The following is a 27,079-nucleotide window of genomic DNA, read 5'->3' on the forward strand; positions in this document are numbered from 1 at the left end:
TTTACTTTCCAAAAACATTACAATTAATTTCAAAAATTCATTTCTATGAACAACTGTTGATAACATGTCAATCATAATGAGTAATACATTTCATATATGTGAATAAATTTTATTTATTATTGTCTCATTTAATACAAAGAATAAGAATAAAATATTTGCTTTCCAAAAACATTACAATTTACTTTCAAATTAGTTTTTTATCAACAACTGTTGATGACATGTCAATCATAAGAAGTAATACATTTATATATTTGAATAATTATTTCTTTGTTTTATTATTAATTTATTATTGTCTCATTTGATACAAAGAATAAAAATAGAATATTTTGTTTCAAAAGCATTACAATTAATTTCAAAAATTAATTTTTCATGAACAACTGTTGATAACATGTCAATCATAATGAGCAATATATTTCATATATTTGAATTATTATTTAATTTATTACTAGCTTATTTAATATAAAGGATAGAAATAGAATAGTTTTTACTTTCCAAAAACATTACAATTAATTTCAAAAATTCATTTCTATGAACAACTGTTGATAACATGTCAATCATAATGAGTAATACATTTCATATATGTGAATAATTATTTAATTTATTATTGTCTCATTTAATACAAAGAATAAGAATAGAATATTTGCTTTCCAAAAACATTACAATTTACTTTCAAATATTAGTCTTTCATCATCAACTGTTGAGATGACATGTCAATCATAAGAAGTAATACATTTTATATATTTGAATAATTATTTTCTTTGTTTTATTATTTAATTTATTATTGTCTCATTTAATACAAAGAATAAAAATAGAATATTTTTTTTCAAAAGTATTACAATTAATTTCAAAAATTAATATCTCATGAACAACTGTTGATAACACATCAATTATAAATAATACTACATATATATTAATATATATATATTGTAAATGATTTCAGGACCAGTTTGACAATCTATCCCATCATACACAAAAAGGGATAGACTTTCTCGAGAGATATGGACATTTTATTCGTGATCGATGTGCCATCGAGGTGGAATATGCAGCCAAGCTCAGGTATGTTTAATCATTATATATCTTTCTTCTTATACATATATATTTATATTTTTATTTTTATTTAATCCTATATACAAGACTTTTGTGTTCAAAGTTAATACATTAATACTTTGAATGGAACATCCTGTATAATAAGTGAGTCTCACGCACCCTACAGAGTTCAGGGACTCCAGTTGTAATGTTGGTATATAATATTGTATTAAAGGCCCCCTTGTTTGTTCCCTGAATGCCTGTCTATGTAGTATGTGTTACATACTTTTGTTCTCTACCGGGTGTGTCTCTTAAGACTTGCTTTATATACATATGTATGTCTCTATGTAGTCTACTGGCTACCATTATGTATTACAGAATAAAGAAATGAGAATATTTTCTCTCTTTCTTTGTGTATTTACTATCCTTCGTTTCATTTTATCATTGTTATCTCGATGTTGATAAATCAACGAATGGATAATTGATTCTAGAAAGTAAATATTTTAAATAACAGAATTTCTCAGGATATTGTAATATTAATAAGAAATCAAATTTTAGTCAAGAATATCTTTTTATTTTTCTAATGTTCAGTTAAAGTATTTAGGAAATAATTTATTTTTATTGACGAGCTCCGGATAGCTCAGTGGATAGAGTGGCCATCCACAAAGTTAATAAATAGTAAAAAAATCTTGGGTTCGATTCCCCCTGATTCCAGTTTTTTTCAGTTCCTAGCAGATGCAATTTTTTCACAAATTCTTACACACACATATATATATAATTATTAATTATTATATATAATTATTATTATATATTATTATATTAAATTTATAATATTATTATATAATAAATTAATAAAATATAATAATAATAATATATATATAATTAATTTATATTATATTTATTAATTGTTATATATAATTATTATTAATATATAGTATATTCTCATAGTGAAATATTGAAAATAATTGATTTTGATAATTTTTAATTGAAGTATTAATTATAATAATAATATATCAAGATGAAGTATTTAATAAATGGTTTATTTTGATTGTATGATGATTAAAATAAAATATTAAAAATAATTCACACATGTTGAGATAATATAAAGTATAATTAGAGTTAAGAATTATTATACTGTATGTATATTTGTAATGAGAAGAAATCATACTTCATTGAATAATTCATATTTTTATATAAATATGTTTAATATATTTCAATAAATGATAAGACGCTATTTGATATACTATTTGAAATAATTTTATCAAATAAATATAATATTTTAATTTTTCAATAGAACAATTTTATAACAGAATAAAATATTTCATTTTCATAAAAAATACATTTATAACGTAAAAAATAACATACGTATATTTATTTATTATATTTACGATTTAAAATAATATTTTAGTCAGCCCCACTCGAAAGAGAGATCATTTACTATTTTAGGATATCTTGGTTTATTGTATGACGAATCAACTGTGCGTGTTTTTTTTTTTCTAAGAAAATATTTCCACATGACCAATTCGTATCGTTAAGAATATTTACAGACAATGTATATTCCTTTTTTACTGGAATTGAATTTTATTATTTCATTTTTCCTTTTTTTTTTTCTTTTTTTTTATTGTATATAAACTTTTTTTATTGTATTTTTATACAATTATTTATATTTGTATAAAAATACATAAAAATAGTAATAATAATATATATTTATTTACAAATATTTATTAATATTTATTGTATATAAACAATTATATTGTATATATTGTATATATATCGTAAAATATTTTTTAAAAATATTGCAACATTACTGAGATTGACCACTCGAATAATAGTTACCTATTTCTATTTATTGGAAGTCTAAAAATAACTTATGCTCTTGACATGTTACCGATCAAACTTGGTCTACTTAAACGTACATACTATACTCTTTGTATATTTACATAGAAACGTACGTTGATTATACACATGCCTTTCCTTCTTCCCATTTTCATTTCAAAATCAATAGAAACGTACCATTTGTGTTTCTAGCTATTACCATTTACCATGTTGCACCATTACTCGCTTAAGTAATATTCTCGAAATATCTAATTTATGAATGATAATTAATTATTAATGTTGGAATGATTAGAAATATAATGAATCACAAAGAAGTATTCGTATCCGTCATTACTGTAAATTTTGAAACAATTTATATTTGCTTGTAATGCAAAGTTCTCAAATTTTTATAGACAATAATTTGTTTTAAAATTAATTAACTTTTAAATTGATATAAAATGTGATCGTAGAAGAACACATTTTATTGTTAATAAAATTTCATTTTACATAAATGATAAGAAAATTGATCTCACAAGAGTATTAGTACACCTATATACAAGATATATTAAAAATATAATTATTATTTTTATCATTTATATATTCTTTTGTATATTTTCATTCTTTTCAGACAATTGGTCATATTTTCAGATCAATTTTTTTCATCACGTTTTTACAATTTTATTTCTATTACAACGCAATACAATTTATAACAATTGATCAGTTTGATAATTCTAAAATATATTCCTGTACATTAGAATGTGGAAATATTGTATTACAAGAAAATCTTCATTGTTTTAAATTGATAGTTAAAGTACCAATACTCCTGTGATTTATTATAGGATGTTTGAAAAGTAATTTCGTTTTTTACAAATGTTTTAGAAATTACAATTAATACCTTCCGAATGTCTTTATTTTACCCTCATTTTTCAACTGGACCCAACCATATAAACTTTATTTAACAAATTTGTTAATGTATATTTTAAAAGAATGAAATTTTATGACAATTAATTTACGTGTACGTTGATTAGAGATACAGTGAATAACAGGAATATTCGTATCATTACTGTCAATTTTAAACTATTATGTCTGATTGTAATGTAATGGTTTTTAAATTCTTATACACAGAAATCTATTTTAGGATTATTAAGACTTCAAATTGATATAAATTTGATCGCAAAAGAACATTTTATTGTTAGAGAAATATAATATTACTTAAATGATAATTAAATTAGTCTCATAAGAGTATTGCGTGTACACGAAATATAATAAAATCAATTGAGTTTCTAAAAGTGTCTTTCAACACGTTTGAGAAAAATAACTTCAAAATTTATTGATTATTCTAAATAATAAATAAGTTTTGGATACAATTTAATTACATAGACATTTAAGTAAATGTACATATTGGAATTTTGTTAATAATATTCAAAATGTTTTTCTATACTCGTTTGTTACTTTAAATAAATTATTGGTAAATTCTATTTTGTAAAATCACTCGTGTTCTTTTGTTTCTAAAGAGAAAACAAATTTCTGTAAGTAAATGAAAAAGTTATTACTAAATGACAGTGCATAATGAGAATTCAGATGTACCACTTAATACATACAAAATTAGGATCTAGTTTGCAGTTATGCACTTACCACAAATTAACAAAAAAATCTCACTCGTACCCCTTTCTTTTCAGCCACTCATTATTATTTTTATAAGTAGTACTTATTGTTAGTTAGTCCTCATTTTCATTTTATATATTTTTGAGCCGATAAAGTATACTTTATCGAAACCAATTAAACTTTTCTAATAACACATTGTTTATCTGCAATTAAATTGACATCAATTTAAAAGTTAAATGATTCTAAAATATATTTCTATATATAATAATGTAGAATATTGTGTATTACAAGAAAATATTGATTGTTTTAGATTAACAAAATTCGTACGAATAATCCTGAGACTCGCAAATATATTCAAATGATATCAAATATTTCAAATTCTTTAGAATTAAAATATACGATTTTCTAACAAATTTTCTAACGATTCTAAAAAAATACATAATAAAAATATCAAATAGAATATAAAGTATGATCATTTTAATAATACTGATTATGAATTTATAATAGATTATTAAAAATTATTATTAATATTACTATATATTATATAATATATAGAATATAATATAAATATATACAAATAGAATATAAACCCTGATTATTTTAATAATACTGATTATGAACTTACAATAAATTATTAAAAATTATTATTAATATTACTATATATTATATATATATATATATATAGAATATAATATAAATATATACAAATAGAATATAAATCCTGATCATTTTAATAATACTGATTATGAACTTACAATAGATTATTATTAAAAATTATTATTAATATTACTATTTATTATTTATATTTATATTTATATATATTAATATTATATTATTATTATATATTAATTAATTAATATTATTATATTATTAATATTACTATATATTATATTATATTATATATAAAATATAATATAAATACATACAAATAGAATATATAAACCCAGTGATCATTTTAATAATACTTATTATGAACTTATAATAGATTATTAAACAAAATACTAGCAATCAGTTACGTTTTAAAGTTTATATCCAAGTATAATATATATATCCAAGTCAATAACACTGTTCCGTTTCTCTTTACAGACGTCTCGTGAAGAGTTATCAACCAAAAGAACCGAAGAAGAAAGAAGAGGAGGAGGATTATAAGTGAGTACGAGGCAGTCTTAGACACGTAAGAAGACGAGCATACTACTCTCTTCGTGTTCACGTTATGAGACTATCTCTTTCTTTATCTCTTTATCTTCTTCTCTCTTCCTCTCTTCCTCTCTTCCTCTTTTCCTTTTTTTTTCTTTTCTTTCTTTTATTGGATGTTACAGAAGCATTCTTTAATGATCGTTTGTACAATATAAACCCTAACATTGTTATTGCTAAAAAAACAAAGTATTCGTTATATATTTTCTTACTTTTTTTTTTTATAACAACATATTAACAAGATTTATTTTATTTAACAAAAACTTCACACTCACACACACATATCAGATTCGTTCAGATATTTTTGAAACTTTAATTACAGTTGTAGGAATCGTTTAGAGTAATACACTTCATACCAATAATAGGAATTCAATTATTCAATCGTTTCCAATATATTTAAGGATTTATATATTTGATTTCTATGTATTTTTGTATTTTTTTTTTCTTATTTTCATTTTGATACAATATGTTTTATTCAACTTACAAAAAAAATTGAACCAAAAATTGAATCTGCAATTGTAAAAGAAGTTTCAAAATATTCGTGAATTTGACATAGAGTAAAAAATATTCCAAGAATAATAGTTTGTATTAAAGTTAAGATTGAGTTAAATTTTTTTTTATTTAATAATCTATGATGTGATCATGTAATTGTAATTCCAGTACTTACTTTCCTTCTTGTTTTTTTTCTTTTAGATTAAAAAATACAGAGATAAGATTCAAATTACTTTCGTATTCGTACAGTTTTATTCTTTTTTCTTAGAATACAAAAAAAAAACACACAAATAAAATGTAAATTGGATGAGAAAAACAAATAAATAAAATCGATAGTAAAACACTTCTTTCTTCAATAAATTCTTGGAAACGGTTGAGTATATTTGCACTTATTTCTAGAGTGCAGTGTATTATCCTAATGAACCATGTACTACTGTATAAAGTTTCAAAAAATATCTGAAATATACGAATTTGGTATGTGTGTGTGTGCTGTTACTTTTATTAAATAATATATGAAAGGGTGAATTTTATTTTTCAATAAAATGTATTTTTTTGTTTCATGTATATAATATTGTTGCATAATAATAGAACAATTTGAACGATTAATTATTGTTTATAGATACAGTCCATGTCGGGCTTTCAAAATGGAATTAAACGAAGTGAACGATCAAGCCGGTCAGAGGGAAGTTATCGCAGAAAATTTACAAGCTACAGTACTGCGGGAATTAAATATACTCGTGAAGGATTTCAAAGAAGATCGTAAGAAGTATTTGCAAGAGGGTATCAGATTGAGGGCGGCTTTGGCTGGACAAATTGGTAATTTGGAACGAGCTAGAAAAGCATACGAGAAAGCTTTTCGAGAAGCGGAAAGAGCAGTTGAAAATTATCAAAGAGCCGATGCCGATTTGAATCTTTCTAGAGCTGAGGTATACATACACGCGAGTTTTCTTTTTATTTGTATTTATTATTTTATTTTATTAACTTTGCTTCTATCTAAGGTATTAAACATTATGTATATAAACAGGTAGAAAAGCAGAGGATGAATATGACTCTGAAAACGCAACAAAGCGAAGAAGCAAAAACGGAGTACGCCAATCAGTTACAAAAAACAAATGACATGCAAACCTTGCATTATCATACATCTATGCCAGAAGTATTTCAACATCTACAGGTATTTTATTAATCATTTTTATTAATTATATTATATATATTAATTTACATTATAAACTATAATTATTATTATAATTTGTAATTGAAAAAATATTCTAATAATTATTCTATTTATTATTATATTACTCTATTATAAAAATTATATATTAATGATTTTATTTCGATAGGAATTAGATGAAAAGAGAATAAAGAACATGCGAAATTATATGATCAAGTCTGTGGAAATAGAACGCGCGGTTGCACCAATAATTGCTCAATGTTTGGACGGAATAGAAAAGGCAGCGAATGAAATAAACGAGAAGGAAGACACGTTATTAGTTATCGAACGGTATAAAAGTGGTTTTCAACCACCAGGAGATTTTCCATTCGAAGATCTATCAGTCGCCAAGACGTATGATAGTAACAGTCAATTATCCCAACCTGCGATGCAGCCAATACATAATCATCTTACGGTAAAGGGAACTGTATCCGGTGGAAAGATCAAAAAGAGAGTTGGACTTTTTGGAATTTTTAGTAGCAATAAGGTGAATATTTGTTTTTTTCTAATGAATATTATTGATCACTAATTAAAACCTCGTTCCATATATCAATGCAGATTATATCTCAGGAACGTAAGGGCTATGGGGAATATGATGAAGCATGTTGTATAGTTGTATATTATTTTTTTTACCTTTTTTTCTTTTTTTTATTTTATTTTATTTTTTTTTTTATTTTTATTTACTCTAAGTTATATCACAGATATGTATTTTTATATATTTGTATATGATATTATCAGAAAGAAAGAAGCTTGTAAATTTATCATGCACATTGTTGTTTCACTGCGGAGCATGCATTTACGGTGAATTTGATTCTTTTTAATGAATCAAAGTACATTCTGTTTTCTTTCTGTCTTTCTTCTTTTTTCTTTTGTAGCGTCATCAAATCTGAATATTTTGTTTTTGTTTAATTTTTTGCTTCGTTTATTGTTTATTTATTCTTTTCATTATGAATTTGTATATATACGTTACCATTAAAGTTGTTTAATTCAGTTAATTTGTGAAATAATTAAGCGTTTTAGAGAAAACATGTAACAAGAATTTTATTATACATTTTAATTAGTTGTTTTATAATATAACTAGATATTATATGAAATAACAATAGGTAATGCGAAGAGATAAGAACGGATAACTACAAACATTGTAGAAATAAAAGATTATTTTCAAGATGGATCAAATATCAATTTAATAATTTAACTATTCATATTTCGTAGATTCATATATTATCTAGTTGTAGTATGTAATCCTGCCTTATTTCATACTTTACCTGGTCGCTATAATTATTTCATATAATAGCCAATATTTTCATGAATTAACAGATTTCACATTTTAATGGTAACATATTCAAGATGGTAAAACAAAGAGTCCGATATTTCAAGGGTTTATAATACTTCAAAAAATGTCGAATATAATGGGTCCTAAAATCAAACTCTTCCAATGTAAATTAACTTTCACTATTTTTTATCGTAAGCAAATTTTTTGACAACGTATTGAATGTACATAAAGGAATTTACTTAGAAATTAGTTCAAAAAAAAAGTTGTCGAGATAAGTTTATTACAAAAATAAGTAAAAATTATTACTAATATCAAATAAGATTATTTTGTAGACGCAAACATACAATGTGCAAATTTACGCTTGAATATTTACAGATTGTAGCTTTTTTTTAGCAAAATTCACTACGTATATTCAATATAATGTCAAGAAACTCGCTTACGATATCGAATGCACATAAATAATAAAATTTAATTGACATCGAAAGAATTGATTTGGAGAACCTACGTTAATTAGACATTTTTGTTTATACTGCTTGATAAATATTATAAGCCCGTAACATATCAGGCCCCCTTTTTTTTTCTTATTTTTTTACCGCTCTGTATACATGATATTAGTCGCTTTAACTTCTGGTAAGAGAATGTAACTTCTTTTTCTTCTGTATATTTTATTAATTTGGTGGACGGTTCGATCTGCCTGTGGTCTCTCTTGTTTCCAATCTTCCATGGGCTATGAATTTGGATATTATCGTATTTAGTAAGTACACTGTAGATGGCTTGATCGTCCGTCACTTTGCAATATTAACAAATCCTGCACTTTACAACTGTAATCGTGAGTTTGTTTATCATTACGAATGTCTTATATTAGAGAGTACAAATTCGATGGATCAACGAATGTTGTTAAAAATTGTAAATGAAGACTGCAAAACCCTTTGTACCCTTTGTACCATTTGTTCGAATTCGTACTCTACATAAAATCATTGAAAATACTACTTCCCCATTAAAGTGCTGAATGAAACGCTTTTCGAATTTGTTTCATGCGAACAACAGAAGTTGATCGAGGTGTGCATAGCTTTAAAGGTCTGTCCTTCTCAATACAAAATGCTCATTATTTGTTAGAGTAAACGTTCCCCTTATATTCATTCCTTTGAAACCATTGTATTTTGTATAAATCATTTCTTTTCTTTAATTCTCTCATATGTTTTTTTATTTTCTTTTTATTTTTATTTTTCTAGTTACTAGCATTATTAGTTAAATATAGAGGGTGTCTGAGATTTTTTCCTATACACGTTGCGAGTGTATTCTAAGCTCAAAAATAAGAAAAAAAAAAATGATTTATGAATATAGATCATTTAAAATTTTATCCAAAAGTTATAACAGAAATGGTCAAATTGTTTCAATGTTTTACTCAAAGATGATGTTTTAGTGGCTCGACGTATGTTGTTTACTATCTTGGAGTGATTCAACGTATTCTTCTTTGAATGATAACTTGGCTACTTCTGAAGAATCTAAAAGTTTACGCAACTGAGATAGTTAAACTTGATGTTGTGGTTAAATGAATTAGGGATGCAGTTGCAGAAATTAATAGAAATCTTACAAAAAAATTCGCCATGTCATAAATAGCGTACTATTGTATTCGCATATGTTGGCAACATTTTGAACAACACATTTAAATACTTTTACCATTTATTTTATAAATTTTGAATAAAGCTTCAAATGATCTATGTTTATATAACACCTTTTTCTTATTTCTGAGCATAAAATCTGTGTTCGCATAATTTCTATGAAAAAAGCTCAAATACTCTGTATACAAGGTGTACCTGGATTAAATCGCCAAACATTTAGATGTAAATTTAGAACCCGAAAACAAATACATTTGTTTTCTAGAAGTATGCTTGCAAGTGTTTCCTTCGAAAGATATTTATCCAAGATTCAAGCTGAATATAATCATTTTGAGTATAATATATATAATAATTGCAATTATTTTTAGTAATAAATGTAACAATTTTCTTTAATAATATACGTAATAAATTTTTGAATTATTTCAATGAAAATTTCAAAATTTGAAAATTTCATTACTAACAATAATTTCTACAACTATAGTAGTAAATATTTCTCGAAGAAAGAATTTACGAGTATACTTAATTAGGAAAAATTTAAATTTAAATTATTAAATTAGGTGTCTTATAGGAAGATTGGATGGTTTAAAAAATCTTCTTCTTTATTTTTTTAACCAGTCCAATCATCCTAAGACACCTATTTGAATAATTTTATTTTCTGGACAAGATAAAAACCAATGAAATTTAAATTTAAATTTATTTTAAAGTTCTAAATTCATATCTCTAAACTATAACGATTTAACCCCGGTAACATCCTGTATAATATAAAAGCTTAGTAAAATATATTTATTTATGTTTTATTAAATAACAGGATTGATGCATAATGTGTTGCATTTGTGATATATGCTTTTTTCTCATATAGTCCTCCATTTCACTCTATAGTTTGGTCATCGAATTTTGGAATTATAGAAATTGGAACATTTCAGAACAACGTGCCTGGTTACGGTGATGGCGCGAAGGAGGACTGCAGTGATTTACCTCCAAATCAACGGAAAAAAAGATTGCAGCAAAAACTCGATGAAATTCAAGCGAAGATTCAACAAGAAACAGCAGCAAGGGATGGTTTAATGAAGATGAAAGGCGTATATGAACAAAATCCAGCATTGGGTGATCCGATGAGTATAGAAGGCCAATTGAATCAATCCAGCAATAAATTGGACAAACTTGGTGCAGAATTGACGAAATTTCAAGGATATTTGGAAGAAGCTATGCGCGCTGGTGTTAGTTTATCCAGGTAGGACAACAGATTCTACCAACCTGAGAATAGGATCATCATACGATGATATGAAATCAAATGATGATATGAAAACATGATTTAATAATTATGTTCTTTTAGTCCAAGTCAAGTACAACGAAAGCCAACAAGTAATGGTTCAGCGACAAGGCCATTAAGTTCAAGAAGATCCAGTCATTCGGGAGGCGAAGAAAGTCTGTCGAGATCAGCTTCTGATTCTAGTGTTAGTAATGCAAATGCGAATCAGCCGGTTCATAAAAAGAGTGCACCAGGTACTCCTCAACCTAGCCACGGGTAAGTATCGGTGTAACAATTTTATTTACCCAACAAATTCAGTAATAGTATAGAAAGGTAGTTGCTTTGTTATTTGGATAAGAAAAGAAATAAGAAAAACAAACAAACAAAAAAAGATTCATAATAAATTGAAAGAGTAGAGAAGAGAATATTTGTCTAGACCAATAGACAAGGTTTTGCTTTACGGTACTGATGCACAGTTCCACGAATAGCCCGGAATCTGGTCTTGGAGAATCAAGAACGTCGCTTCCCGGTAGTGGAGGAGAAGAATATTACGTAGATGAAATAGATGCGCAGCCACCATTAGGGACCTGTAGAGCACTTTACCCATTTGACGGTAAGCATATATATTAATGATATTTGAAAAGATATAAGAAATCAGGATTAAAAATAAAAAATTATATAATATTATAATAATTTGTAGCCACTAGCGAAGGTTCTATACCAATGTACGATGGAGAAGAATTGTATATGATCGAATTAGACCAGGGTGATGGATGGACGCGAGTCCGTCGTATTTCTCAACCAATCGAAGGATTTGTACCGACATCATACATAGAGTGTCATCTCTACAACACATAGCCGCTCCTTTTAGGTCATTAAATGAGATATCTAACTTCATAAGCGCAACGATTGATCCAGCGTTACAGTTCAATGCGAAACTTTTGAACTCTAAGGCCAAGGTTTCTTCAAGTTTTGCTCGATGAAGTTATTCGTTCGAGTGTTATAAGCGCGTTGGCTTCATTATTGGCACTAGGCTTATCGATCTCTTTCTATTTTTAATTAGGAAAGTTTTTTAACCATTTGATATTGACGCGTGCTAATATTGTCAAGTTTAGAAAACTACCAACAATATGATGATGACGACGATGACGATGAAGATGACTATGCCTATGACTGTGACTATGACTGCGACTATGACTATGACTATGACAATTACGATGACTATGATGATAATGGTAAACTATGTCCAACGCCATTCGCTTAATTTAATTTCTTTTATTTCTAAAGAGAACAAAGACCGAACAAAAATAATGAAAGAAAATTGTGCTTTGTTATTAATGTAACCAAGGAACAAAGCTTTTCCCATATTGAAATATGTACTTCTATCTGGGATGGATTTTAACTTGTATACAATTTTATGTTCTTATCGTTATATACAATAGGATTCAATCGCACTGAACTTGAAGCTTCCAAAGTACACTTAATCATTCTTGTATCGCCTATGGATTTCAAGAAGACGAATGAATCGTCGAATTTTTGACGGTCACAAAATAATAAAACAGAACAAAATTATGTGCAGTTTAGCTTTAGATGACGCACAAGTAACAGAAATTTGTGACTCTATTGAAGAAAGTAAATATCTTATTATATAGAAATTTACTCCCATTCCCTTTCCTCCCTTTCCCTCTCCCTCTCCCTTCCCATCTGCCCCAATCCTTTGCTTCATTTTACATAGAACAATTGTTCTGCGAATTTAACTTTCTTTTTTTTTACGAAATTGATTATTAAAAATTTCTATCGGACTACGCTCAAGGACAGTCTCGTAAAAAAAATAAAAAAAAAAAAAATGCCAAGAGAACTAGAAGACTGATTTGTATTCACATTTTCTTTCTATCTTGGCATAGATTTGAAATTTCTTCATTTACACATTACCTCTTTGATCCTTTTGTACAAAAAAAAATATTGATATTATTGATTCTTAATTAGAAGAAAATATTCAGATCAATTATTCAAATTTTTAAGTAACCCTAATATTTATTTTTTATTCATTGCTTTAAAAATAAATAAATAAAAAAAAAAGCACTCTGATAATATTCTTGAATGTATACGAGAAAGTCAGTCCGGAGCGAGTCTTCTTTTAATAATAATAATATTAATAATAATAATAAAACAAAAAAAAATGTTTCTTTAGAAAAAATAATAAAAAAAAAAAAATAAAAAACAAATATGTCTGAGTGTGAATTAGTTAGGGTATAGATTTCTGTACATAATATTCCGTGGAAATAAAAGAGAGAGAGAGAGAGAGAGAGAGAGAACGAATGGGGTACACGAGTATGGGAGAGTGCCAGATTACGAAGAAAAAGAAGGAGTAACTTCCAATAAAGATAAAAATTCGATTCATTGAAATGAAAACAATTTCTATGAAATTTCATTAGAAAAAAAAACAAGTGTTTTCATTTCGTTGATTTATAAAATTGGAAGTAGTTCCTACTTTGTGCTGCTTAATATAGCAGGAAGCCTATATAGAATATCGTCCTATTTCTAAACGTGATTCTTAAATACAAACAAATACAAAAATCACGTCAGGTAGTTTAATAATAATATTCTCGCGTATTAATGTATATGTACATACATATATATATATATATATTCGATTATCTCAAAGCGTAGCTTTCGGTATATAATGAAATATGCAAGCACTGAAATTAATGAAAGGTTTTTAAATGAACCTTTTATCTTTCTCTCCTTTCTCCTGTCCTCTTTAGTCACGTATATACACAAACAGCACCTAAATCAAGATTTTGTTCGATTCAATGAGAATGAAATCTTTTTAATTATTATATACAGAGTGTCTCAGGTTTACCCGGTCAAACTTTGGGAGCTTATTTTATTAATTGAAATAAGGAAAATAATGTATGAAGTTTGTTTAGAAACCAAAGTTATAGGGAAATTTGTTTACGCTGATACTGTTGTATGATCGCTTAAGAATTTCTATTATGCAACCTCATTTACGTAATGAATATTAGTTTATTCTTCATCGGAAAATAGTTTTGGTATTTTAATGCATTGATTTCTTATTCCGAGTGATGTCGCAGTAACAATCATGCCGAGTTGTTTCAAATATACTTTTGAAATATTTCAAGATTCACGTATGAGAATAATATTTTGAAATAGAAAGTTAAATACATTTGACCTTTCATATTATGCAAAGGAAAAATCCATTGAAAATCCACTAGAAATTTATTAATGAAACAAACAGAGTTGAATGAATATCAAGAATATTGTTTAGTATGGTATCATGTTTATTTGTAATAATTTTGGAATAAAGCGTTTCTAAAGAAACTTTATATGACATATATTTTCCTTATTTCAATTAATAGAATAAATTCTCAAAGTTTGATTAGAAAAATCTGGAGACACCCTGTATATATAATAAATAAATATATATATATATTTAACGTGTATGTACAAACTCTCCTAGTACGCACGTGTCATGCATTTTTTTCTTCGATATTGCGGTTTAACGAAATTATTTATTATCGCATAACGTTGAAAAAATTAAAAGGAAAAGAAAAAAAAAAACCAACAAAAAACAAAAAAATTTATTATTATCAATTAGCGAGACAGTATTTCTTGCGAGAGTGAAAGAGATTGAGAGAATGGATGGATCTGCGAGAGAGAGATAGAGAGTAACATTTTTTTTTTATTATTATTAACTAATTATTGTTTTAATTATTATTATTATTATTATTCTTTTTTTTTGTAATGTATATTTTTTGTGATTTTATATCGATGAACAAGTATTGTAGATAATTAACTCTGCGACTCAAAATACACTTTTTATTATTATTATTATATTATTATATTAATATTATTAATATTATTATTATTATTATTATTATTATTATTATTATTATTATTATTATTATTTTATATGTTAATAAGAAAATATAGGTACTAAACCGATATAAATCATTTACACGTGTTGTATAATGACTATAGCATACGTCTACTATTACATATGTGTCGAGAATTAAATATGACTCTCCAATTTATATATTGAAATGCGAAGACATATTACTCACACACAACAGTGTTATATATTGATTATGGTCGTAGATTATTAATTATTAATTATTATGATTATTACTATTATCATTACTATTATTATTATTATTATTATTATTATTATTATTATTATTATTATTATTATTATTATTATTATTATTATTATTATTATTATTATTGTTCGAAAAAAAAAAATAACTACGACACAGAAAGAGAGAGGAAACTAGTGTGGGTATATATGTATGCATATGTATAATGTGTATGTATGTATGCGTATTCTGATATGACATGCTTCGATGTCAATAAAGATCAAGGTAGCGTTAAATTTCTCTTAAATTTTCTTTTATTTATTATTTTCAATTTATTTATTGATTAAGAGAAAGCGAAAGAGAAGAGAATTCTCTTTCCATCTAATCTTTCTCTTTTTTTTTTTTTACTTATTTCTTTTAATACAACATTATTGCAACTTCCCATGAATTGTTGACTAGATTAAACAATACGTTTATAGTAGGATGTTAGATTTACAATTTTGTATTACATGCGTGTGCTTCGTGTACACGAACGTACATTTGTAGATTAATTTCTTCTTTTTTTTTCTTTTTTTTCTTCTTTTTTTCTTTTTTTTTATACAATTATAAGTATAAATAATAGCAGAGACGATTTTTTTAATATTACATTCGTTATCTACAGACAATCTTTGCTTTATTTTTATTTTTATATACATATATGTATATATATATATATATAAATACAGGGTGTCCTAGTTTTTTTCCGTTGAACGTTACGAACATATTTGATAAGCAAAAAATAAGACAAAAATGTACCTTAAATGTTTTATATAAAATTTGTAAACGTAAATGTGAAATAATAATTAACTGGTGTCGTTGATTGATATTATACAGATTGAAATCAATTATAATTTCATTTTAAAATACTGTCCTTTATTATGAATGTAGAACTGATATCTATGGAAAATAGAATTTATTGTATTATTCATTTCATATTCATTTTCCTTCATTTCTATAAATTATATCGATAATCTTATATCTTAACTATTATTGATACGCCAATTCTTAATAATTTCATACTTTTGATTATAACTTTTTAATAAATTAAAGGTCTATATTATATGAAATTTTTGTCTTATATTTGCACGTAGAATATGTTGGTAATATTTAGCGGAAAAAACGGGACACCCTGTATATATAAAAAATGCTAAGAGAAAGATTCGTTACTTTTTCCTTTGATTAAAATAATAAAATGAATATTATTGTCAGAAATCGATTAATCGCAAGATTGGCAGTCGTATACTGTTAACGTAGTCCTGAAAATACATAAAATGAAGTAAACGAAGATAAATTTGACTTCTTCTTATATATATCCGAGAAGAAAATTAGTCAGATTAAAGTAATAATAACTTTAGAAATTTTGTTAGCGGCTTATCAAAATAAGAATACATCGAAGAGACATATAAGTAGATAAAAAACTAAATCTAAGAAGCAAAACTATTAAGAAGAAGAGCAATCGATTTTCCCAATTCGAATAAATGCGAATCGGAAATATAATCAAAGATATCTCGAAAAAAAAACGAGATCAGAATAATTGAAAAGTTACAAATGTGCATATTTTAAAATAGATATCGATCGATAATAATATGTATATAATACAGTCGCTTGCATATTTGCTTGCCGTCAGTCAAAATGTATAATATCGCTGTACAAAATATTTGTTTAATTCTTAAACTATGCAAGGGGATTGTGTCTTGCAGTCTTAAACGAATCTCAACCGAGAAGGTTGCGCCGTTAATGCTTATTCATAAAAAGTGAAAGAGCTAACGGCTGACTCATTCTTTGAACAATTAGTTAATGTCTCTTTCTTTCTTGCTTTCTTGCTTTCTTTCTTCTTTTTTTTCATCAGACTAAAAATTAGTTTCAGATAGTCAAATCTTCCCAATCTTCTACTTGTCGCGGTGTTAATTCCACTCTAATACGAGTCAAGGTACCCAGAAGATCGTGCATCCTCGGCGTTAATGGATTTGCCTGCAAATCTATGTATTCCAATGCTGGCGCATGTTTGATTCTTTCAACATCAATGTCTGAAATATAAAATAGGAAAGTACTAAAAAAAAGTTGTTTCTCACATTTATTATAATCTTTCTAACTTCTCTCTCTCTTTCTCTCTCTCTCTCAAGGTTCTTTTTGCATAAGTATACCAACTTATTTACTAACCAAACAATAATTGTTTTAGATTCTTCTTCTGTATCCTGAAGACTTACCGATGATGGAGTTATTATTGGCAAGAAGTCGTTTAAGTTGAGGTATCCGACAAGTAACGGGTGGCAAAGCGATAAAAGTATTATGCGAAATGTTGAGTCTTTCCAATGCTTGAAGTTCGGCAAGTTCTTCGGGCAGTTTGCTCATTTGATTGTGACTTAAATTAAGTTCTGTAAAAAAAAGGAAGAAAAAAACCTTTATTAATCATTCGCTTAAATTTTAGCAGCGTTAAGTGCCAACCAAGCCTCCTGGGTTAAGTTTTCCACTTAGACCATGATGATTTGTTAGCTGTAGAAAAAAAATAAGAATATCGGTTGTTGGTGACCGACTTGGCTTGGATGGAAAGTCTAAAGTCGGTTGGTAGGAACCAACATGACATTTAACAAGTTAAGAATATTTATCGTTGCTACTAACCAGTGATGAGGGAAAATTTCACTGCAAATTTGGGTGGAATTTTTGTTATAACGTTGCCAGATAAATCGCATCTTTTCAATTCTGTGTGTCGCATCAAATGATAAACTGCATCTGGTACTTGCATTAACTGGCATTCGGACAAATCTGAAAAATAATAAAAAAGAAAATAATATAATATTGCGTGTGTATCTCTTTCTCGGCAATGTAAACGTTGAGATCTCATTGAAAATGAATTGAGCATCGAATTACGACGGCTTTACGCTTTCTCTTGCTCGATTTTCTTAATCCAAGTACGGAAGAGAGGTACCGTCTGGAACGATTACGAAATAAACGTATTCTAAGTGTAAAACGCATATATTTGGTGCTACACGACTATACCTAAACTTCTCTAATTGGATACTTGCCATATGGCATCGTTCAATGCACCTGTACAAAACTTGAAAATTTGTTATTTTTACACAATTCACAGAATATTATACATTATGAATATCAAGTTGAGATAATCTTTAATATTATACTAACTCGTCATAATTAAACAATAATACTCGATCGTTTTTATATACAATTAGTCATGAAGTATACGTTCTCACCCTTATTATTAATTTTAAGGAATAATAAATATTTACTTCTAATGCAACGTTTCAAAATTCTTTTATACAGAAATTAATATTGATTATTATTAAATTTTTATAAATTGATTTAAATTTGATTGCGAAATAACATTTATTATTGTTAGAGAAATATTATTTGATATAAATGATAAGAAAATTGATCTTGCGAATGTCTTTCTATTTACGTAAGAATTAATACAAAATAAAATCAATATTTTTCTAATTTGTGCATGATTTTTTTTACATTTTATAATAATTTTGAGATTAGGCATACTCTAATGAGACTAATTTTCTCATAATTTGTATCAAATCTAACTTTTCTTATAATAAAATAATCTTTTGTAATGAAATTTATATTAATTAAATAATCAATAATAAATAATAATTAATTAATAATAATTAAATTGAATAATCAATAAATTAATAATAATTAGTTGAATAATCTTAAAATATATTTTTGTGTATAAAAATTTTGAAATATTGCATTACAAGTAAATAGATATTTATTGTTTAAAATTGACAAGAAGGGGGGGGGTAAAAATACTTTTATGACTCACTGTATATATATACATATTTATATATTTAAAAAAAAAAACAAATGCGAATAAATCATTCAAATTAGTATACAAGTAATTCGGGCAAATTTCAAAAAGCGCGCCCTAACAACGATTGTAACGTGAAGTAAGTAACGGATAAATTTAGTTCGATCGAAAGTACGACTACGTTACACAAGAAGCTTTCATTTGATCGTAATAAAACGTAGAAAATGTTAGAAAAAAAAAGAAAAAAATCGATAATAAAGATAAAAAAAAGTATATTGAAATGTAAAAAAGAAAAAAAAAGAAACCTCCTTTGCCATACCCAAATTTTCGGTCTCCTGTGCTTCTTCGCATCGCAATATCACTTTTGTCACAGCGTTCGCCATTTTGTTTGAAACCGACTAACTACAGGTTCAACGATGAAAAGTTCTCGAATATCTTGGGAAACACATTCGTGAGAAATATTTATTTTAGTAAAGATCTTTCGGAAATAAATTTATTCGATTCGTTCATCGTTCGTCCTTGACAACGTCCGTTCGGAAGATGTCGTTGGCAGATCAAAATTGCATTTTACGTTTCGACGGGTAAATTATTATTTCATACATCTTTACAAATTAAATTTTATTTCGTATTAAATTGCATATATATATAAACTTTGGTTATTTTTTCTTCAATACAAATGACGAGTAAAAAATAGAAAAGAAAATGTATTAAATTATTACGATTTTGAACGTACGATTAAAATATTTCTCGAAAATTTTCTTAGTCTTTTGTTTTAAGCTTCGTGACGTAGTCGCATAATGGCGCCATTTTGAATTGAAATTTGCCGCGAATTAGTGTCATGGCGGCCGACCGTTTAATTTGCTGCTTTTTCAAATTTCTATTTTCAAACGGAAAATACAAAAATATTTCTTACTTAGATATAACGAATGAATAAGTAAGTAAATATTAGAATCGTGTTACGTTCGAAAGAGAAATATTATCGAATAATTTATAAAAAAGAAAAGTATCGGTAGTTGTTTAATACGATCAATCAGTTCTTAAATAGAAACTTGGATAAGTCATTGAACGTTAGACACCTACGTAAAATATATTGTAAGAAAACACGATGAGATAGTCGTGTTAGATTTAACGCTACAAAATTGCCATATATATATAGAGGAATGAATTTTTTTGCTATAAAATAAGAAAGGTATCATGGCGGCAAGTTACCTTTTATGGTTACCCTTCCATTAAAGGTATTCTACCCACGCGATATTTATATTTTCCATCATTTTACGAATGCTTAAATGCTTCCATTTGAATTCTGCAAAATGATGAACCTTATATACAGAAAGTCTATTATATACAGGGTGTCCCGTAATTGGTGGTACACGCAGACAGATTCTACGTAAAAAATTAAATTGAAAATGTAGAATAAAATTTGTTCATATAAGGTTTCGTTATATTTAATTAATTTATTATATTATTTAGTTAATTATATTTAATTATTTTGAACATTTTTCGATCTAATTTTTTAATACAATTCTGTATTTTTAACAGATCGATCCCTTTTATTATTTTGCGTATAAAAGTATTAACTTAAGGTCATCGAAATGTCAATACTTTACGAAATATTAGACATTTTGCCAAAAACATTGGTTTGTATTGAAGAATAAAGTACAATTGCACTTATCAAGTGCATCCACATAAAAAATAAAATCATAGGAAATTAGGACGTATTATGGCATACGTGATTTTTTCCGCTATCATTTTTTTCTATTTTTATTTAATAATGATTAGTGACCTATCCTAGTTCCAAGAATCACCCTGTAAAGCAGGGGTTCTCAAATTGTTCAAATTTTTTTACCATTATATAAGTATTTCCCGATTAAAAATCAATATATCCCAAATGTAGTGTATAATTATGTTTATAATCAAAGAATAAAACATTTTAAATTGATATTACTTAATTATATTCGTAAATAAAATTTTTTACAATATTAAAATATATTTTTTTAAACATTTATTGTAATAATTTGTGTAAAAATTGTACCACTAAAAATAACGTAACGTACCAAATGTATCAAATGTCTAATTTCTCGTAAAGTATTGACATTTCGATGACCTTGAATTAGTACAACAAAATAAAGTCGACAAATTTTCAATCATATTTTTCTCGAAAACAAATCTTTATGCAAACAAATTTTACTCTACACATTTTCGATTTAATTTTTCACGTAAAATCAGAATTACAGAACACCTTGTATATACAGTAGTAAGACACAGGAATAATCGTACCCCTCCAACCCCCTGTAAATTTTAAACAATAAATATTTACTTGTAATGTTGAATGTTTAAAAATTCCTTTAAATTGATATAAATTTTATTGCAAAATAGCATTTTATTAAAGGTTATGTAAAATTTGACATAAATGATAAGAAAATTGGTTTCACCGAAATATGCCTAATCTTCTGAAAATTATTATAAAATGTAAAGGAGGGTCAATCAGAATAATAATACTTAAAAAAATAATAATTGTATATTTATTATATCTTACGTAAGTACAAATATTTTTGCGAAATGAATGTTTTATCATTTAAGGGGTAAAAGATCATTCTAGAATTTTCCAAAACATCGACATTTTTTATTAATTTAAATTGTTTCTAAGAGTCTCGAAATACTGTGGAAAAAGTGTCATTGAATTGATAAATTTTTAAATGCCTATTTCAGATATTTTTACCCGATTCCATGCAATACGTTCAGGTTATGTGCGATTTTCAATATTTATATATGAAAAGCACATTTTTTAAAATGGCCGACAAGTTCATGACCATATTTTATAACCTATTTACTTGAAATTTATACAGAAACTATATAACTGTATTATCTATCGAAGTAAACGAACTTCTTTTTTTTTATGAACAATTTTACGTGATAGTTTACATCGAAAATTAGAAATTTCACTTTTATCGTATACCATTTCGAAACATTGTAAACTTGAAATGGAAAAATTAGTGAATGTTATTGAAAATTTATACACTAAAATTTTTTATACGAATTTTACCATACACTTACCATATTCTTATAAAAAAAAATTCTCAAAAATAGATTATTTTGTTGAACGTTAAACTATCTTTATCCCCTTAAAGAAAAATTATATAATATATTTCTCTAACGATATAAAATGTCTTCGAAAAATCTTCACCAATCAAATTGATATCTCTCAATCGAAAAGTTGAATAATCCTATTAAAAAATATATTTCCGTGCATTAGAAATTTGAAAATATTGTATTGCGAGAAAAAAATATTGATCGTTTTAAATTTACAGTAATGGGTACTTAATACTCCTGTGATTTGTTGTTGTATATAAGTGCATATAAAAAAAGGGATCAAGTTAAAAAGGTTAAATCGTCCGGCATGCGAAACGTTTGTATATCTCTATCTCTCTCTAACATACTATTTACTATTCCTAGATCGACCTTTCGCGAGCATAGATCCATAGATTCGAATCGTAACTTGCTATTCGCAAAAGAGATCTCGTCCTTCGTGAAGAAAATTACTGTCGCGGTAAATGAAGGAAAAAAGATGAGGAAAGGGGTGGGGGGCGGGCTGGGGGGAGGGAAAGAGGAAGAGGGAAAACAAAGACCGGACGAAGGTGTTACGTAATCATTGTTTCGATCTTTATCCCGTCTATTATCTATGCTGTTGTACTAGCAAGACGATTCGCGAACGAGCATTTCACTTTTTATTCCGTTCACCGTACGTATTTTTAAAAGTCCCGCGTATTTTCAAAAATTTGTCGGTTACGAAACAAAGAAAGTGATTTTATAAATAAGAGAATTCAAAGGCTTATCTTGATATTTGTGTGTATCACAGATATTATTATTATTATAATATATATATCTATGTTGTTATAAACGATATTATAATTTATATAATAATATTTATTGAATTTGATTTAATTTTTAATTTTAATTAATTATTAAATTTTATTTAAAATTTATTTATTATTATTATATAATAATATTATTGTTGTTATAAACGTTGTTATATCAACAAAACGATTCGCAAACGAGCATTTCACTTTTTATTTCATTGACTGTACGCATTCTTAAAAATCCCGCGCATTTTCAAAAATTCATCAGTTACGAGAAACAAAAGAAATTGATTTTTAAATAAGAAAATTGTAGGTTCCTATATTCTTCAAAGGTTTATCTTGTTACTAACATTATTATTATTATTATTATTATTATTTATAAGATGATCTAAAAACGGTTGTTATAGTTGTATCGTTTAAATGCACGCATCGATGCTCTCTTGTTATGTTCTTTCTCCTCGCGGGAAAACTTTCGCCCGTAACCGTTTAGAAACTTTTCTCTTTATATGTAATCTAACTGTACTTGTATATACTTACATATACATATACACATATATATATATATAAACATATATATGTAAATAAAAGAGAAAGATCAACGAATGTATATTTATTTATTATGCGAAAAAATACATTGACATTTTTATAACGCAATTACAGATGGAAGTTTAATGCGTCGCAAGAAAAAAAAAAAAAGAAGAAAATAACGGATAGGAGGTAAAGAGGCAAGTGTATGAATCAGAGACGTAGATCGTGGCATTGATCAAGGTTCCTGATCTATCTAGATTTACGGATAAGGTAAAGACAACATTATGTACATAGGAAAACGAATTTTACTTCTTTTTCTTTTTAAACAAAAAAAACAAAAAAATTAACAGGAAATGAAGGTATTGTATATAGTTACATTCGTTTATTATATACGCATATACGTGTAATTAAATATTAAAGTGCAACGTGCTGGAAATGATATAAAAACAAAAGTAGAGGAAAAATATTGATCGTTGATGAAAGAATTGATTGGAAAAGAATATTTTTGCTTGTATATATAGAAAAAGTTAGTCGTGTTATCTTATCGAATATCGTTGAGTGATACAAAGATAGATCATAATTCTTATGACGTACCTAGATTACAATTGTCTTGAGCTTCTTCGCATCTTGAAACTACCCTAATAATCGCTCGACCCGCCAATTGGACGCAAACAGCCATGGCCACGTTCCTTTCTCCTTGCTCTTGAGGTATCTCTTGTACCTCTTCTGCATTATACGCTGGTGGTCTCATCTTCTTCCGTTTTTTTTTATTTTTTATCAAAACAAATCCGAACGAAATCTTCGTCGTTGTTAATTTATTTTCTTATTTTTTTAATTTTTTATTTTGTTTTATTATATATAGTGTATATAATTATTTCGATTTGTTTATATTTTCACTCCAAAAACAATGTAACAATTAACGCAACACTAATAATAATTTTCCCCTATAATTGAAAAATCTAATATACCAATTCTAATATTGTTTTCTATTTTTCTTTTGTTTATTTTTCAAATAAATTATCTCAATCACCGTCGACCAATAGAAAATCGTATGAACGAATGGAAGATGTCATTGGTCGATTATTTCAAATTTATTTTCTATATTATATTTAAATGGAAAAACTTGATTGGACGACACCTTATATGAATAATAACATGCACAGTATATGTTTTCTTTATCTTCCTTATTGTTGACAATCAAAAATACTAAATTATTTCTAATCAGCAATATTAAACGAACGTTGTCTTTGCACTAACCTGCGTTTAAGCATACGGTGCTATTTAAGCCTTCTCTGACTCTTCTCCCACCAGGAGGATGCATTTTGAATCAGCTGACTACTACTACTTTGTTCAGGTTATGTCTCTCTCTCTCTTTCTCTCACACACTTCTGTTTTTCTCCCCTCTCTCTTTCTCTCTCACTCTTTCCTTCTTCCTCTTTGTTTGAAAACAGCTGTAGGGAGTACTTACGTAGATTCAGAAACAACTCGGACGATGCAACCTGTCAAAAGTGGCCTCACCTTTTCTACGAATCATATTCTACACTTTTATTTTTTTTCTTCTTCTTCTTCTTTATCTTTATCTTTTTTCTTTTTTCTTTTTCAAGGCCACCTTCATTCGGAGGATAAATTGCGGTCTCAGGAAGCTCAGTGATCTTTTCTTTGTGCGTACATTATTTTATTGGTGTCAACAATTATATTATTTTTTTCTATTTTTTTTTTCATGAGAAGATAACATTTATTATTATAAATTATTATTTTGTTTATAATTATTGAAAATAATTATATCATTTTTAACCTTAAATTGTTTTTATCATTTTAATCAATTTTTATTATTTTGATCGTTTGTTTATGATAAATTGGTCAATGAACATGTGCAATTGGTTTGTTTCGATCTACTTTTTGTTTAATTTTGTTTTTATTGGAGTTAGAAGGACAGTTAGGTTGAGATAGCGTTCATGCCAATGTTATTGTTCGTTCGGCAAGTTGCCCAAATAAATCATGTTTCGCAAACTCTATCGTTAAGAAGATATTTAATTAATTATTAATTGTAAGAGATCGGTGTTTGAGATACAATCATAATGTGATTAAAATGATTAGAAATATTTAATTAAGGATGTTTAAAAATATTCATACATTTATTGCTTTATAATTGTACGCTTTTTGAAATAATTGGCGGTAATGCCAAAAAATGAGTTTCATAAATTAATGAAATATTTCACCATAAAAATGTACTTTTGTGTAATCAATTTCAATTCGTTGAACAAAGGAGAAGCACGCGCGCACAATGTATAATTTGTTTATTTAAATAATATTCATCTCTACACCGTCTTGTGTATAAACATTTTAATTTATATCAAAAATTTTTCATTCGTTCAAATAATTTGATATAACATTTCTTTCTTTCTTTCTTTCTTCCATCGATGTAAAGAAAAAAGAAAATTTTTTGATTTAGCGTATAACAAAAAGAAAAAAAAAAGGAAAAAAAATGGTAGGATCCATTCATCACGAATCTCAGTACCCAAGAGGGATAAAATGTTTATATGACTTTACGGTATGTTTGGCCGACAGCCAGAGGATACTGCGCGTGCATTTCATGTACAAGAATAGAATCACCGGCCAAAATCCCCCATGACTTTTCTCTCCTCGTCTTCGTTTTGGCTTTCATTTGGATGATCACGATAAAAGCTTTCAGACAAATCCAGTCGATACTCAAAGAATGCAATCTAAGCTTTGAACAAAATATTTTTCTTTTTCCATTCCCGTTACTAGTAATTATTACGTACACTTCAACGCCCACTTCAACGCATAATAACGAACATCTAAGAAATTATTCAACTTATGTGTTTTTTATCGATAGATTTATTTTAAAATACGCTAATAATTATAATGGAGAGAATTATTTTATTTTGTCAATTATAAATATTTCTTTGTTTGTTTATTTGTTTATAAATATAATCATAATAATAGAAATTAATTGAAAGAAATAATAATAATATTCGCGTGTCATGCTTTTACAATAGTTTTTAATTTACTTTATTGAAATGAAGTATCTTTTTTTTTTGGTCGGACTCACTTGGAAAAGATCCGGGAAATCTTTGTAAGAAAAACTGTTTGCCAAGTTGAGAACGTTGGCCCTATTAAAGTATCAGCTTTGACGTCGATTCTTTGTGCGTTCTCGTTTTCAACTGCGTCTTTCTGCGTTTTACGTATTTTTGTGTTTACCGTATACTCTCGTTTGGTATAATGACGATGGAAACATTCCCAATAATAATAATAATAATAATAATAATAATAATTGTTCATTGG

General features: G+C 26.7%; 2 protein-coding genes and 1 long non-coding RNA gene across 18 annotated transcripts in view; 2 read left to right on the forward strand and 1 right to left on the reverse strand.

The window, feature by feature from the left end:
• The window catches only part of LOC122514900 (formin-binding protein 1-like), a 61,144-nt gene extending 47,376 nt beyond the window's left edge, over nt 1-13,768 (forward strand). Inside the window, exons 2-11 of one of the 5 annotated variants that reach the window (XM_043632028.1) lie at nt 941-1,056; nt 5,533-5,595; nt 6,752-7,058; nt 7,157-7,303; nt 7,470-7,826; nt 9,660-9,689; nt 11,155-11,462; nt 11,565-11,756; nt 11,957-12,093; nt 12,181-13,768. In XM_043632028.1, coding sequence (XP_043487963.1) covers nt 941-1,056; nt 5,533-5,595; nt 6,752-7,058; nt 7,157-7,303; nt 7,470-7,826; nt 9,660-9,689; nt 11,155-11,462; nt 11,565-11,756; nt 11,957-12,093; nt 12,181-12,338 — 1,815 coding nt within the window. In that variant the 3' untranslated portion in view covers nt 12,339-13,768. Of the gene's footprint in view, nt 1-940; nt 1,057-5,532; nt 5,621-6,751; nt 7,059-7,156; nt 7,304-7,469; nt 7,827-9,659; nt 9,690-11,154; nt 11,463-11,564; nt 11,757-11,956; nt 12,094-12,180 lie in introns of those variants that run through there. The other 4 variants (XM_043632031.1, XM_043632029.1, XM_043632032.1 and 1 more) reach the window with 4 other exon arrangements.
• A 3,658-nt stretch (nt 13,769-17,426) lies between these two features.
• On the reverse strand, nt 17,427-24,926 carry LOC122514939 (leucine-rich repeat-containing protein 20). 2 transcript variants are annotated; one of them, XM_043632087.1, is made up of 4 exons: nt 24,368-24,926; nt 18,236-18,379; nt 17,824-17,991; nt 17,427-17,643 (listed from the first exon to the last, which is right to left on the reverse strand). In XM_043632087.1, the coding sequence occupies exons 1-4, from the start codon at nt 24,522-24,524 to the stop codon at nt 17,480-17,482; spliced, it is 633 nt and encodes a 210-aa protein (XP_043488022.1). In that variant the 5' UTR covers nt 24,525-24,926; the 3' UTR covers nt 17,427-17,479. The 2 variants fall into 2 exon arrangements, with proteins under 2 accessions (XP_043488022.1, XP_043488023.1); XM_043632088.1 differs by lacking the exon at nt 24,368-24,926 and adding an exon at nt 19,708-19,796.
• Nucleotides 19,699-27,079, forward strand: part of LOC122514952 — a 58,100-nt gene continuing 50,719 nt past the window's right edge. For 10 of the 11 annotated variants that reach the window (XR_006303166.1, XR_006303158.1, XR_006303159.1 and 7 more), the window contains exons 1-2: nt 19,699-19,969; nt 23,906-24,043. This is a non-coding gene — a long non-coding RNA (uncharacterized LOC122514952). Of the gene's footprint in view, nt 19,970-23,905; nt 24,271-27,079 lie in introns of those variants that run through there. The other variant, XR_006303157.1, reaches the window with a different exon arrangement.

The sequence above is a fragment of the Polistes fuscatus genome, unplaced genomic scaffold (genome assembly GCF_010416935.1).
Source record: "Polistes fuscatus isolate 324 unplaced genomic scaffold, CU_Pfus_HIC Scaffold16, whole genome shotgun sequence".
Classification (NCBI taxonomy): domain Eukaryota; kingdom Metazoa; phylum Arthropoda; class Insecta; order Hymenoptera; family Vespidae; genus Polistes; species Polistes fuscatus.